Genomic DNA, 16,481 nt, shown 5'->3' with positions numbered 1-16,481 from the left:
AAGTCGAAAGGAAGAAACTCTCCATTGAAACACAGCCAGTGGGCTTAATGGGAGCAGGTGGGCTTAAAGGGAACATCAGTGAATTACTGGTTAAAAATCTGAATATTTTTATTCTACACACATGACATTTAAAAACAACTACATGACATGAATCTATATAAGCTGCACTAACATAACATGAAAAGTATTAATTGATCATGTATTTAAGTAATTAGCTATACTCGTTTACATCTGCCCTAAATGGTGTGATTTTTTTGCTACTGTCCCCTTTAAGCCCACTTGGTAAAAATGTCAATTAAAAAATAAATAAAGATAAATATTCATATGTATTATCAATTTAACAATACAATAGGATATTCTGCATACAAAAATGTAAACTATCCATGTTTATCATGCTTTATGTCATGACAATGAACAATGCTATGCAGTGGCTGCATAGATGCAGCATGTGGGCTGTTTGCTAGCATGCTAAAATGCATATTTTGAATTCAAAAGAAAAACTATTTCTAATTCTAGTAAAATTCTAACACGTTTTATTTAAAGCATTAATCTCTTAAATTTTGGTAACAAATGAGTACTTAGCTAAAGTCGGAGTAGAAATATGGAATAAATATTGTTTTTTCAGGGCATCAAAATCACTGAAGTTTTTTTGCAACTTCTTCGGGAGCAGCAGGCACATGTCACACATATGCTTCGATAACTCAAGATTGACAAACCTGATTTGCTTAGAATAAAAAGTATAATTTATGTAACAAGCTGCTTCATTGGAAGAACCATGAACCAGCAAAAATGGTGATGTAGTTTTTTTTTTATTTGACTCAGAAGTCACAAGTGGGCTTATATGGTACGTGGGCTTAATAGGTACACTCACCCTAGATGTGACCTTCTCAAGTGTGTTAAACTGAGTGACTGAGGGAAAACAAAATGTGCTCTGCAGTTGTTGTTGTGTTTTTGTTTTTGTTTTTGTTTTTTTTATCTGGGGAGAGTTGATGAATGCAATGTTCTATAAGCTGCTAAAAAACATACATATATACATCGGTTGTGTTGTATTGTTGTCACTTTTGTATTTGTGAGAGAGCCTTTAATGATTATTGTTTATATTGACTGCCATGCCTGGGACACAATGTAAATGGAAATATTGGTGTATTTTAGGTGTGCTTAATATACCAGTTATGTCACAGACCAAAATGCCTCCATGTCTCTGGCATGTCAGTACCATTTACCATCCTGACTCGTCTTACCCACCCTCTTTTATCAGTGCTGCTGCAGTCTGGCAGTTTGTCCGTTTGTAAGAAGAGTACGAGCTGTGTGTCTCTAGTAATGTGAATCTTGATGTGGTTAGAGGTTACTTTATCTCCAGAAGGGAAGAATGTGGGCACACTGATGACATTCCTGCATTGAACCGAAATATGCGGTCACCCAACAGTGGCCTCCACCAATGCCCACAGTCATGTTACTACTATTTGTTTCACTTGTCTTAATCCCAGTCACATCCCTGATTCAACTGACACTTGCAGTGTTGGACTATCTCTTTATCTACAAAGTAGATTCTTATACACATTTGATAATCAAATTATTTATGTAATGAAAAATACACACAAAAATATATATATTTGCCTGTATGTTGTAGGTGTCAGAACTAGTTTGCGAGTGAATTTTTGCACGTTGGATTTCTTGATTTTGGTTTCTTGGAGGAATGTATTTTTACTAGTCTTGCTAAATCATTTGGTGAACATATACTGGTACATTTTGTCTATGTAAATAGCCTATATTTTAAAGTGTTTTTAAACAGTAACACTGAGAAGATGTAACACTCTTTACTCTCTCTGTTTACCTAATGTGGTGTCTTAAGTGCCATTTATACAAAATCATGAAGTGTCACAGTAAATGTATGGCAAAGAATGTGTGCAGTAATTATTAGTGCCAACTAATTGTGCTAACAGAGGCAGTACCTACACAGGTATCATACTAAACAATCTTTGTATGCATTTGACAGTGCATAGTGATTCTGAATGCCTTACTGTAAAGCAGGTCCGAAGGGTCTAAAAGTGGTGTTTGAGACTTTTGGAACACACTGTGTATGCAGAGGTGATAGTAGCCTACCTGTTCTCCGAGGATTCAGGTTGCCTTTTCCTCTCTATCTGTAGCCTACTCTGTGCTGCTTAGCAACTGTGTTGTAAGTGCTTTGTTAGAAATTCTTTGTGTCACGTGTAAACTCAAATCTCAATAAAACTGGGACAAAACAAATATCCAGATTTTCTTTTTTTCCCCCAATATGCAAAATATTGTGGTTTCTATATCGATAGGTGAAACTGCCCAGCAGGTTTGGGAATGAGTGGAATGAAGTTTGCCCACACCCCTCAGTCAGCCAACACACAAAGTCAACACACACATGGGTTTTTTGAACTCTTTATAATCTGGCTCTCACATGGTATCCTAATCCACCATCACAGAAACAGAAACACCACGTGATCAAGGTTTTTACCCATCAGGCCTCTCACCCCTACCACTCTCTGCAAAAAGTCTCCTTATGAGGAGGGGAATCGTGTCTGAGAGAGCAGATTCTCACAAACACCCCACACTTTAATGAGATTTATTTTCACAGGATGAGAATATTGCAGAAATCAAATCTGTTGACATAGGGAGATTCATAATTTGATTATTCCCATAGGCAAAGGGCAGAACCAGATAAAACTCATACAGAATTCTTCAGATAATAACAGCATGAGGGGGGAAAGATCATGTTTGTTTTTGTTAGATATACTGTAGAATCACAATGTGCTGTAATATAACAATAGACTATGGGTTTACTGTTAATGTCAGCTAAAATCAGCTGTGATAAATATGGAGAAACCTCAATCTTTTTTGCAATAGCTCACGGAAGATGCATATTTGAACGGTTAATGTAAGTAGACTGTATGCTGTGAAAACAGTTTTTTTTTCAGGGGACGCGCTGAAACTCAAATGGAACAACATCGCCCTCCTGTGTCCAAGCCGTTGGTTGTTAAGGACCTCGTTGCCAGGTGAATTATAACAGTCGCTGATTGGCTTCTCTCTTCAATTTTAACCAATCAACGCAAAGTTTGTTGCAACGTTCGTTCCTTTGCTGGAGCGTCTAGATACGATGCCGCAGGCAGCCAGCCTGTTGAATATACCTAGCTTATGTGTTTTGTATTAAATCGCTTTCTATGAAAAAGAAGCCATATAGTTGGACAAATGACGACGAGAAGTGCATTCTTGTAATGTTGTTAAACTGAAAGTCTACGCGGCAAACGAGTCATATTATTTGCCTAAACTGGAACACTAACTGAGCTAGTCAAGGAAGGGTCTGCCACCTATTTCCACTATGTTAAAATTCAGCTTCAGGAGAGAGAAAGACAAGGAGTTTGTAAGTGTTGAACATTTATTCTTTCTCTGTCTTCAGTCAGCTGAAACGCGTTTTGTCGTGTAAGCCAATGAGACCATGTTATTTGCCACTGAAACCATGCTAACTTCAGTCACTTAACGTTGACAAAAGTTTAAAAAGTCAGAAATATTTGCACTGACACTTGGTCACTTACACTAGCTTCAATACGTCTTGTGCGGGGGCACCGTATTAGTCTTTGTTCTGACCCAAATGTAAAACCGAGTAAACTGAGGCACTACTCCCCTGCTGTTCTGTGGAAAAGCTGTTAAGATAATATATTTGAATACTGGTTCCCCGGTGCCAAATATACAGTGTGTTTCCAGTAGGAAATCCCCACAGGCAGTTGCTTAGTATCACGTTAATCAAAAGGTCATGTTGCCATTCTGTAATCCTCCTCCTTACTCCTCCCCATCCCCCTGTTTTATCTCTCAGGTTGGTTGTTAACTGTTACTTAACTAATCCTCCACAACCTTTGTCATGAAACCTACTGTACACTGTGTGTGTGTCCATGTGTTTTTGTTTACCCTCTCCCCAACCTTCCCTCCCTGTGTGTAGAAACATATAGCCCCTGGGTTGATCCCTGCTGCGTCCATTGCTCCAAAGCCTGCTGTGCCTCGTACCCCACCCCCCCGCAGCCCAGACCCCTCACCTGAGAGACCCAGGTACCTAACACTTTTCATCATCTTTAACCTCCCACAACCTTTCATGTTGTTGCATTTCATCTAACACTGGTTTCCTGTTGGTGCACAGCTGGCAGCTGAATGAATTCTGAGGAAATGGTTGCTTTTTCTCTATCATCTACAATGTGGGGTCTCTCCAGTTACCTCAATAACATGGTGTTGCTAGATTGTAATAGATTGTCCCATTTGTTCAAGTTGACGTCTCTGGATACATGCATGTTTGTGTACTGTGTACTGTACATGGACAAGTTAAAGAGTGGTTTCTAGAGCTTTCACTGTTACTGCAGTGCAAAAACACTGTTGCCATGATTGATTTACAATTTACTGATCAGTGATCACTAATCCTCACAATACACTTCCCTTTCTTCAACACATACTTAACATGATTTTCTTTGCCTAACATACTATATCTGGTTGAGAGAGTTATTGTTGTACTTTAAATTTCAAATTTCAAATTTATTAAGGGATAACCCCTTGAGATGCATCATCTCGTCTTCCAGGGGGTCCTATACATCAAAACAATCAGACAATACAATACAATACAATACAATCACATATACACAACACAAAACATACACTTAAAGTGTGCACAACAGCTCCCAAATCCCTCCCGCCCACCCCACCATACCCCATCAGCCCATAACCCCATCACAAGGGCAAAAAAAAAGGTAAAAATACATGAAAATAAATAAAAAGAAAAACTAATAGCAACAACAGGGGGTCTGAAACAAGGACGTAAGTGAGGTCTTGAACAGATGGAAAGAAGTGACAGATCTAATAGATAGTGGTAAATTATTCCAGTCAGAGGGGGCTTTGTGTTTGAAAGCACGTCTACCAATTTCTTTTGAGGTTCTTGGGACGGAAAAAAACAGCTGATGCGAGTGTCTGACAGAATAAGATGGTCGGTAGGGAACTAGATTTAAAACTTTAAAAACAAAGAGGTGTTTCAGAGAAGCCATACTACTCTACATGTTAAATCTAAAACAATACCATCACACTCATTTAAAGAGTTTGATGATAGAGTATAACAATGTGCAACATCCATATAGAATGTAAACATTAGAAATAACACATTATGACTTGAAATTCTGACCTGACAAGTAGCTTGCATTTCTTGTGCCTTCCTCTTACACACACGTTTTCCCCTCAAATGAACTGTGGTTTTCCATCTACAGATCAGCCTTAGCAGCTGCCATCTTGTCTTCCTCGCTCACTGGACAGACATGGGCCCTCCCTCCTGCCAGGCCAAGGTCTTTCTCTACGAGTGAACGATCGGAGTCCTTCCTATCTGAACCAAATATCAGCACAACACTTTACAATAGGTAAACCTCTAGAAGATATTTCCAGTATTATACACACGCTTTGTGACAGGTGAATCTCACTACTGTATGCAAGTTGGCCTCTAGTTTAAAAGCTGACCTGGGCCTGTATATCAATGTGTTAGGGAGGAAAATTGATTTGGTGGATTGGTAGGGAGAGCAACCACTCTTCTGCTTAAATATAATTTAAGCAGAAATTCTATGATCTTCAAAATGGGTTGTGAACGGGGTGGTATTTAGCTCAGTTGGTAGAGCACCCGCCCCATGTGTTGAGGCTATAGTCCTCACTGCAGGCGACCCCGGTTCGAATCCCGCGCCAAGCGGCCCTATCCTGCATGGAAGTTGTAATATAGACCCTGGCTTCCTTAATGATTTGTGAGTGAAGATCTTATTTACTTTCCTCTCCATTGCTCCCTCTTCCATCCATGTGTGTGTCTGTGATGCTTGAATATGTTTGAGCCGTTGTTAAAGTTATTCATCTCAGCTGTGCTTTTTCTAGTAGGCCAACATACTTATAGTGGAAAGTGAATAGGTTGTTTTACTTTGACTCTCTCTAAGAAAATGAAATTTCAATTACTGTTTCCTCCACAGTTTTTAGAGATAATAAATTCTTACCTTCTTCAGAGACAGATGGTCAGACGATTTGGATAGCCGACCACGCTTGTCCTCACCTGACCACTCAGAAGAGGAACTGGAAGATAAGGAAGAGGCCTTAGAGAATGAAGAGGACAGAGAGGACCATATCTACCAAACACTGGACAGACGGGATAATTGTTCAGTCACAGAACCTGTTTATGCTCTGCCTCTAAAAGCCAAGGTAGGCAACAACAAAATGTTGTTATGTGTGCAATGTCCTTCATTAAAAACTCGCTTTAAAAAGCCTTTTGATTAACTTGTTAACCTCCACCTTGAGCTGCTTACCCATGCAGAAATATAATTTACAATGTATATGTTCCTATTTCTAGAGGGATGTTGCAAGAGATGTCACACATGTTATTGTCACATTGAAAAAAGCAATACAATGATTTTTCATAAGGTATAAGATGTTGTGACCATATGTGTTAATGTAATAATATAGGCCTATTAATTATTATCAAATATATATTTAATGTATGAATGCAAACGTATTGAAATTCTTCACACAGCTGAATATCGAAATGTAGTGTATGAAGATATATTACATTTGTTTGTGGGAAGTGGCCAAAAGTAGAAGATTGCACTGTGCAGTTGCCAGCAAAATCTGTTCCATAACAAACGATAACACATGCTAGAGCAGCAACAGCACAGGTGTAATTAATAAAATCAACCATGAGAAACATGCATTACATCATGTAGTTGATCCAGCTCCAGGTCCCTGTGTGCACACTGGTGCACAGAGACATCGTTATCATGTTATCAGTTACACCTGTGCTTTTGATGTGTGTCCGTAGTGTATGTGTGAGAATTACTGTCCACTGTGGTATTGTGATACCTGTCAGACCCACTGGGAGGCACAGCTCTACATAGAATACAGGTGACGTATAACTGTGGAATCTTGAACAGTGGATTCGTTTGGTAGGAATTTGATATGTTTTTTCCCCCCTCCTTTTTTTCATTGTATGTTTTTTTTCAGAGTTGGTGGAAATTTACTTTTAGCTGGTGCAGTCATTTTTTTTGTTGCCTTTACAACTGAGTTACTGCAGTCACAGACTACATTGTATGAGTAGTGGATACTTTTTTCCCAGTCAAAGAAGAAGGAAGAGCGTGCACACTCAAAGGAAGAAAAAAAAGTCTGGTGGTGCTCGGCTAACAAACAATAAAAAAATAGAAGCCAGCGACACTGAGTGTCCTTCTGATATCTTTAATACCTCACTGGTACAGGCCACCCACACAAACCGGTTTCGATGGTCAGTCTTCCTCAGTGTGTGAACAACACTGACAGACTGACTGTCGAAACTGGTTCCTTTTACTTTCCCCAGTCACACCTCGAAAATGTATTTTTCCCAGTGCCAGTGCTTTACTGGCTCACTGTCTTATTCCATGCTTTATACATTGTATATCATTTCTTCTTGTGTTTCAGCATCTCAGTGATTATAAACCCTAGTATCCCTACAGTATGTTTCTGTTCTCACAGACCCATGGGATATTGCTTTATTCATGCTCTTATGGCTGTTCTCAGTTTTCTATCCTATACTGTACAGGTCCCAATGGACTCTATTCCCCCTGTCAGTTGTATTTCCAAGCCATCATACTGTAGTGTCTAGCTGCTTGCTGTTTTATTTTGGCTGAGGACACAGAGTTGTAGTCTATTATTTAGAGCTTATCAGAACAATGTACCACCATACAAATAAGATCCACACCAGTCTTCAGACTTTACCTTGATAAATCTACAAGACCCTCGTCAGCCGTTGTTTAGTATGCAGGATCAGGGCAATGAGGTGACGTGAGGGGGTGTGCAGAGATTACTGTACTGCATGTGAATATATATATATATATGACTATGGCATCTTCTATAATCACATGGTGGTTATGCCTTATAAATTAAATAGAATAGTCTTACTCAGTCATGTCTTTCATTCTTGGTTTCTTTTTCTTGTTCTTGTTTCTCATCCGTGACTGGTCTTCTTTACACCGAACTCAACACTGTGACTCATTTACACTGTTTAATTTGTTTTTTAAGATTCAGCAGAATAAACACAGTCTTCTGTTTATTGTCCTTTTGACAATGCTTATGAATGCAGTGGTCTCTGACATCACCTTGCACAAAGGGGCAGCAGGGCTGGGGAAATCAGTTTAATAAGACTATCTGACGGGCTCTGTATTTTTTGTCTGTCTGTCTTCCAGACCAGGACACCCACGCCAACCCAGATGTCTGGCATAAGGATCCCCATTCCAGGTACTGACAAGTGTATAAACACAAGAATTACAAAATCCTCTGGAAAAGACAACAAATTATTTTCCCATAACTTATGACTATTGAATTTTATAGTATTTCTTGGTGATACTGTGATTTACTTTTTATCAGCCAATATAAAACCTGAACCAGACAAACCATGTCACCATTTATTACCATATTTATTTGTATACGATAGTCACTAATAAACATACTGTGTTAGTTTCTGTAAATCGGATTCCACTCAGTTTTCATTATATTCACATTAAAAGTATTGAACCTGATGCTCTCGCTGGTTGTAACCACAGAAACGCCAAGGGCAGGTGGTAACATCCATTTCAGTAGTCAATGTTGCATTTAAGTGGCTCCAAATCGACAACAATACACTGTGCATTCAGGGTATTATTGCCCCTTCATGTGTTTCATGTTTTGTAATCTTGCAATTTTGTGCTACAAATCATTTAAATGTATTTCTTCTCTTTACAATGTCCCATAATGACAGAAAAAGAAAAAACTGTGATATCACATACAAAAGCATTCAGACCCTGTACTCAGCAGACTGTTTACTTTACCTTCAGCAGCACTGATGCAGCATTTTCAAGTCATTGTGCTTGATTTTCAAAATCCTTTCTGAATAAGTGGATCTCCTAAGACATGTTCTGCAAAGTGGTTTTCTTTTCTTTTTTTTGTTGAGGCAGAGACATATCACAGCTCTTATTCAACCAAACATGTTTCATAATCACAATCTTGTAGCTTTATGTCATTAGAGCCTCATTATAGTTATTTATTACCAGAGGTGCCCACAGGCTATTGGCTCTATTGAATGAAGACATTTTATGTGTCAATCAAATATTAATACCTTCATTACTAAAGTATGTATGCTTTATACAGAATGCCTGTAATGCATTCAAGCCATGGGGAAAGTGAGAATTATTTTTTCAGATTTTCTTTTCTTTTACAAGTCACAGAAATTCGTACATACAGTAAATTGTTGTATCAGAGCTTATTTTCATAATAGAATTTAATTAATGGAAATAGATTAGATAAGATCAATAGAAATTTGACAAAAATAAGCATGTAGAATAATAACTAAGGGAATGAAGAGTAGAATCACAATTCAGAGGCAGTCCAGGAGTAGTCATTGCTCCTGTTCCCTCAAGGTCAAGGTAATCTTTATTATTCCTGCACAGTAATTTAATGTACAACATTTAGATACAACGGACTGTACACAATTTCCTATCTGGTATTGTTCCCTTACCTTAATTAGGAATAAACAGTGTGTAAACCATGGGCTGGAACCTCAATTCTTCTATGTGCAAGATAAACAATCAGTGGTTGTCTGAGTCTGCCTTCTAAAACGTGTCTTATCCTTTCTATGATGTATTGGTTCAATCGCAAAGCCACCTGTTATATGTGGCAACTGTTGTTTGCATTCAGGGACATAAGTAGCAGGTTTTTGTTATATGTAAGAGTGGAACTGTTGTTGGGCTGTAATTAGCTTTCTTGACAGGAAAGTCACTTTTGTATACAAATGTGCACTTCATGGTAATTGGGGGTTATAGCATAATTAATCCCACAGTAGCTCCGAGTACTTCCTCTGTACTTTTATTGATTTATAGATGGCATGTTTTTATGTTGTCATCCTGCAGGTTTCACTGAGGCCACCCGTGTCCAGTCAAATGAGGCCATCTGTGATTCCTCTAAGAAGAAAGCTTCTGTTAGGAAGAGCTCTGGCAGTCAGAGAGATGCTGTACCACGTAAGTTGAGATCTCAAATTTGTTTTAGTTTTTTGTAATTTTGACTTCTGTTTTTCGTTATGGATGACATAATATAAGATATTTCCTTATTAGCCCCACGTTGGGGAAATTGTGGCAGAATAGCAGCAGAAAAGAGATATTGCACAGCTGATGAGTGTCAGTTATCATTGCACATGGTGTGTTGTTAGTCTTTGGTCTTTTGTCTACTAAGTCTAGTGTTCGTTGTACAATCTGACAACCGTAGAAAGGAAAGACGGGGTATTTCTTCTTCACACACCGTGGCTGTAGTAGCCTCCACCTCCAACAAGGCTGGCCTTCTTGATCAGTTTGTTCAGTCTTTTTTTGTCAGCATTCGAGATACTGCCCCCCCCCAGCAGACCACAACATAGAAAATGGCTGACACCACAACAAACAGGTGCGTTGGAGCATGGGATTGGAGTCAACAAGGAAAAAAGGGTCTCCCGCACACTGTCCAATCACTTGCAAAAAACTTTATTGTATAAGAAACAACGTTTCGGTCCTCAGGACCTTTTTCAAGCAGGCACTGTCATTACATTTCCAGTATTAAAACCTTTGTGATAGGAGTCTGTAGAAGGAATAACCCAACTCTTTATTGAGGGGAGACCGGGGATGGTTGTAACATTTTTTGTCTCAGCTCCTATAACTTGCATAGTGTTCATGGTTGGGCTCTCAAATTTTGACACAGAATACTCTCATTTGTCCACTACAAGTAGCAGTGCCTTGAACTTCTTAAACTATATCACAGAATTCACTATTTGATGTCAAATGCAAGGAGTGCCAGTGCCACAACCTGGGATAAATTGTAACAGTGAGATTAAAAACTAAAAACTGAGACCAAACCAAAAAATATAGATCTATGTAAGTTTATTGTGCGTGTTCCAACACTAAAGCATCTTCCTGTGGTTCAGTATGAACAAAAAAAACCCATCACTGATGGCTAAATAAGCAGTGACAGTGGTGTGGATCCTACCATTAGAAAGCTGTATTAAAGAACATATTCTGATAAATACCATTGAAGGGTGTATATGAATGGAAACCTTCAGCAGGAGGTCAAAAGCAGCTTATAATCCGGGTAAAATTCCAGGAAAGATGGTGACACTTAATGACACTTAATAAAACAACAAAGATAAAAGGTTTTTACAACCATCCCCACCCCTGTCAGTCATTGTTTGACCAACTGTACCAGCATGGTGGTTTGAAATAAACATTGATGAAATGACTCACATTTTACCTAAGAACCTGCTCTTTCATCTTATACAAGTTACCTAATTCAAACGCCAGCGGTATCGATACTAGTCAGAACTTGGATTTGTTCTAAAACATTAGTTTCTGACCTAAAAAAATGTTTTTGGGCTGTAAAACCTACACACTTCTTCATAGAGCCATTCAAATTCATATGCAATATTAGTGAGGGAGTGATAACACATGATATTGATTACATCACTCTAATGTTATCCCTTGTTGGTAAAAGTGATGCTGTTCCAACCATCCCCGGTCTCCCCTATAGTATAACTTGCTTTGAGTGGGGAAAAATAATTGAGCCATTATCTATGATTAGTTTCCACCTGCTTCATACGACTTTTGACTCGTTGCTCTACCATCCACCACATGCTGCTGCAGACTGGTACTGCAGCCCTCTCTCTTTATGCACTGAGGATGTCAAGATGGGAATTACAGATTTCTAGTTCTATTTATATGGTATACATTACCCTTTGGACATGAATGTGTTGCCAAACAAAAATATACATAAGCAGCACATACAGTAGTAAAAGTAAGTTATGGCATTCTGCTGTATTTACTGTAGTATAAAGTACGATGTATGTGGTATGTCCATTTACCTATTGAGCATCTGTGGGGCATCCTCAAATGGAAGGTGGAGGAGTGCAAGGTGTCTAACCTCCACCAGCTCCATGTCATCATAGAAGAGTGGAAAAGGTTTCCAGTGGCAACCTGTGAAGCTCTAGTGAACTCCATGTCACAGTTAAGGCAGTGCTGGGAAAAAATGGTATAGCCACACAAACAATTGACACTTTGGGCACAATTTGGACATTTCGTACACTCACTTTTGTTGCCAGTGGTTCAGACATTAATGGCTGTGTGTTGAGTTTTTTTTTTTTAAGGGAACAGCAAATTTACACTGTTATACAAGCTGTACATTGACTACTTTACATTGTATCAAAGTGTCATATCTTCAGTGCTGTCCCATGAAAAGATATAATATTTAAAATAATGTCAGGGGTGTACTCACTTTTGTGAGATACTGTAACTTATCAAGCGATGTATCTTGACTTAACACAAACATTACTTTTATTGATGTAACTAACATGTAGGAATCTTTCAAGATATAGCAAGTATCTCACAAGTGATACTCTGTGTGATGGTATTTGATACATTTCCACTTCCCACCTGTTTTTTCAAACAAATATTAACCTTTCATATTTCAGCTGTGCCACCCATCCTAACCACTGATGCCCCAAGCCAAGCCAGAAACACAAAACACCCCAACCTGCCATCTCCAGCACCCAGGAAGGTGTACAGTGAGGTGCAGAGGAAGTCCGCTCGGGCTGTGCCAAAGAAAGCAAGAATGGCAGGGGAACGAACGCTGCTAGAGGAGAGACTTCAGCGCCTGGAACAGGAATCCTCAAAGCTGAGGTCATCCACAGGTAGAATGCTGGAGCCACAATAGATATACAGGCTGAAGGAGAATCAGAGTGTAGAAAGAAATAATAGGGGAAAAGGGAGGAAGCAAAATGAGAAATGAAGCAGAGAAATGCATGTGCAATGGTGAAAGGAAGGAAGTAGGGATGACATTGCAGGATAGAGATATGACTGTAATTCTCGCTCCCCCACAGCTTGATGAGAAGAAGAGGGAGATGGGACAATGAAAACATACATGAAAGTGACATAAATCAAAAAGGTTAAATGGAGGATGGAAAACTGGCAGTCTAAATGGGCAGCAGGCTGGCTTGGTGTTTAGTGTCTCTGACCTCCTAGTGGCCAGGAGCGAGTAATATGGAAAAATACTGGAGTTCTCCTGCAGTCTCTGCTAGTGACACATTGATTATGTACTCTTTATTAGCCCAAGGGGGAAATTCTGTTTTCCTTCCTCAGGCTGAGCTTCAGTGTCAGCCAGCACACCACTCGGAGTGTCTCACTAAGCAACCCTGCCAAACTCTATGGATTAGATTTTACCTGTTATCTCCATTCTCTCTTCTAATTTATTTATTTATTTATTTTTATTAACTTTTATTTATACAGGTAAAATCTCATTGAGACCCAGGGTCTCATTTACAAGAGAGACCTGTTCTAAAAACTATATTAATAAGTATAGCATGTAAGGATGTAAGTGTATTATGTCTCTCTTTTTAAGTATCATGGGACCCAGAATAATATCATTATTTCGTGTCTTGGAAATATTTATAACCTAATGCACTGTGCTTCCAGGGAGTGAGGCAGAACTACAGAATTTGAGGCAACACGCTCAGGAGCTGGTGGATGAAAATGATACCCTCAAATTGACAGTTCACCACTTGAATGTGGAGCTGAGCCACTACCAAACCCACGTCAGACCACCATCCAAACAGGAGGTATGACAACACACAAGATGATACCTCTGCTTCTCATTTTAGACATGAAGTAAAGTTTTATGTTTGATTCTCTCCTGTGTTTTTGATACACAATGCATGTTTTGTGGCAACTCAATCAAATTTACATAGTGACAATTCATTAGTGTGACCACCTAAAGCCTGGCTGTAGCTCAAATGGTACTGTTACAGATTTCCTTCTGAATCAGTAGAGTTTGAGTTCCAGGTATAAAAAGCTTATCTGTAGAAAACCCCCCACTGTCAGGGAATGGCCATGAGAACATTTCCACTTATCAGTCAGCTCAAGTTGCCAGAAAAAAAATTAAAGCAGGTGTGTGTGTGTATTCTACTGTACTCACCTTTCTTCTCTCTTTACCACTGAAATTGAGTCTATTTCATTCTTTAATATAATCATTTCTATCACTTTTTCTCTTTATTTAAAGCTATGGTCTACGATTTGAAAGAGGATGAGAAAAATTTGAAAAAAAAGCACCCCCTCACACACCCCGCCCCTCCCCTCCGAGCTCGTACGGCCCGCCCCTCGGAGCCTCCTCGCGACCCCCCCCCCAGAGCAGAGCGGAGCAAGCAACAAGACTTTTGGCAGGCAGAAACCAAACGCGGCTTTGAATGTGGAGTAAAATGTCATATTCACAGTCACAACTTCCACAATAAAACCAAAGATTACCTGTTCAACAACTCAGCACTGCCGCTGCAGCCTGACCGGGTCTCTCTGCACCGCGGCGCCGCGGAGCGACAGGCCCCGACTCTTCCTGCTTCTCTTCCCCACACACAGGACCCTGTCCTGGGTCACCCAGCGCGAAGAGTCTCTGGTTGTGTCCGAAATCACTCACTCATTCCCTCCTCCCTACTCACTATTTAGTGAATTCAATATAGTGGACTATATAGTGGACTCACTGGTCAAATAAAAAAACACTTTCGGACACTACTCCGCCGCACAGTTAATGACGTATTACGTCGCGTAATTAAAACGTTCCGACCGCGATTGTAACAGCCGGTGCAGGTACCATGGATACAACCATGGTAACGGCCGGTGTAGAGGAGTAAAGCAATATATTAAGCGGTAATATATATATTTAAGCATCAAAGATGTTCAATCAAACCCACATAGTTTGAAACAACATTCAAAACACACACAGCCAGTGTCACAACTAAGCATAACGTCCGCTAGCTTAATGCTAACGTTTATGTAAAACACCATAGACGGGCTAACATAAATTAGCCTCGCTATCCAGAGCCTGTGGTCAGTTTATAACACTTGTTAGGAAATTTGCTCCGACGTTTGTTGTGGGAGTCTGTGGAAGCCGCAACCGGACAACTCTGGCAGCTGGACACATTTATTGAGGCTGCTGCACTACTGCATTTATTTGGTAGCTACACCGGCCGTTCCGGTGTGTTAACGGCGTCGATCCGTGACCGCAATGCATGATGGGATATCTTGCTCCGGTTAGTGACCATCGGATGCTCACTACATTTCGCGGTGAATTGTGGGATAGATTCAGTGCACTATATAGTGAACATTAATAATCACTAAACATTCGGACACCACTACAAAATGGCGTGGTCACTATATAGTGCACTATATAGTGAGTAGGGGGTGATTTCGGACACAGCTTCTGTGTAGCTCGGCTGTGCTAATGGCTGCTAATGGCGGCGGCGCCAGTCCTGATGCCGCCGCTGTGCACCAGCTGCCGGTAATGAGGCGGTGCCAGTTGCCGTCGTCGCCGTCCCCGGCAACGGGACCGCGGCGACTGCTGGTACGGGCAGTGCCATCAGCCGAGCTACATGGAGACTCTTGTAGGGTGCAGAGAGACCCGGTCAGGCTGCGGCTGGAAGCTGCTGTGTGTCGGGGAGAGGAGGAAGACCAGGGTAGCTCAGCAGGGCCGCGGTGTGCAGTGTGCAGAGCACCCTGGTCAGGCTGCAGCTGCGGCTGGAAGTGGCTATGTGTCAGGGAGAGGATCAGGGAGACTCGACGTGGCACCGGTACCAGTAATAAGGGCAGCAACACATTCTGTGCTTCTGTACTGTGTTTCTCTGAATCCTAGTGGGCTTTCAGCGGCAGACCGACCGGGGGTGGGGGGCCAGCAGGCGCTGAATTCGTGGGTTCATGTGTCTGTGGCTGAGCAGCAGAGCGGTTACAACTACTTGTAGTTTCTAAGCGGAGGGGATGGGGACGAGGCGGGTCGAGGAGGAGCAGGCGAGACAAGGGGATTGGATGGAGGGGAAGTCAGTGGGAGCCGGACTTGGTCAATTTCTATGCAGGCCCACGGCTGATAGACTGAATGGATTTTTTTGGTTCTTTTTGCTATTTATATTGTGTATATCGGACCACAGGACCATAATCGCTGTATAAACGATGTTAATAATAATTACCAATGCTCCAAATCGTAGACCATAGCTTTAATTAAAGTTAGTTTTTATACAGATTCTATAAACAGCACGCCACAGCTCTAGCATTAAAATACATTTCTTTCCAGCCAAACTGTTAAGACAGATAAGAGATAAAAATCTGTCTTTGAACCAGAACCCTGCAGAGCATAAGGTCTGCTTTTTGAAATAAAGCAGTTTCCTGCTCCACTCTGTCGCTCTCTGTCCATTCTGGGCTGTTGTGTGTTAATCATAGCCTCCACATGCCATGTCTTCACACCAGGAGATCTTCTGCTCTCATCGTTACCAGCTCCCTCTGTGGCTGCATGTCTCTGCTAGCTCTCATTATGGGCAAGTGAAGTGTGTTGGGTGAAGGGATGAGATAAAGGAAAAAGATTAGTGAGTCGTTTTACAGTAGAATAATACAGTAATAAGAGAAAGCCGATACATTTTCTGC

At 40.5% G+C, this 16,481-nt stretch overlaps 1 protein-coding gene across 1 annotated transcript in view; it reads left to right on the top strand.

Annotated features, from left to right (window-relative positions):
* Window positions 1-3,245: 3,245 nt before the first annotated feature.
* The window catches only part of cep89 (centrosomal protein 89), a 58,666-nt gene continuing 45,430 nt past the window's right edge, over window positions 3,246-16,481 (top strand). Inside the window, exons 1-8 of the mRNA XM_084001573.1 lie at window positions 3,246-3,388; window positions 3,962-4,068; window positions 5,262-5,408; window positions 6,030-6,222; window positions 8,229-8,280; window positions 9,927-10,034; window positions 12,500-12,718; window positions 13,500-13,642. Coding sequence (XP_083857699.1) covers window positions 3,347-3,388; window positions 3,962-4,068; window positions 5,262-5,408; window positions 6,030-6,222; window positions 8,229-8,280; window positions 9,927-10,034; window positions 12,500-12,718; window positions 13,500-13,642 — 1,011 coding nt within the window. The 5' untranslated portion in view covers window positions 3,246-3,346. The remainder of the gene's footprint in view (window positions 3,389-3,961; window positions 4,069-5,261; window positions 5,409-6,029; window positions 6,223-8,228; window positions 8,281-9,926; window positions 10,035-12,499; window positions 12,719-13,499; window positions 13,643-16,481) is intronic.

This window comes from Trachurus trachurus (genome assembly GCF_905171665.1).
Source record: "Trachurus trachurus genome assembly, chromosome: 3".
Lineage (NCBI taxonomy): Eukaryota > Metazoa > Chordata > Actinopteri > Carangiformes > Carangidae > Trachurus > Trachurus trachurus.
Note: the sequence above shows the minus strand (reverse complement) of the source record. Positions and strands in the feature narration are given on the sequence as shown.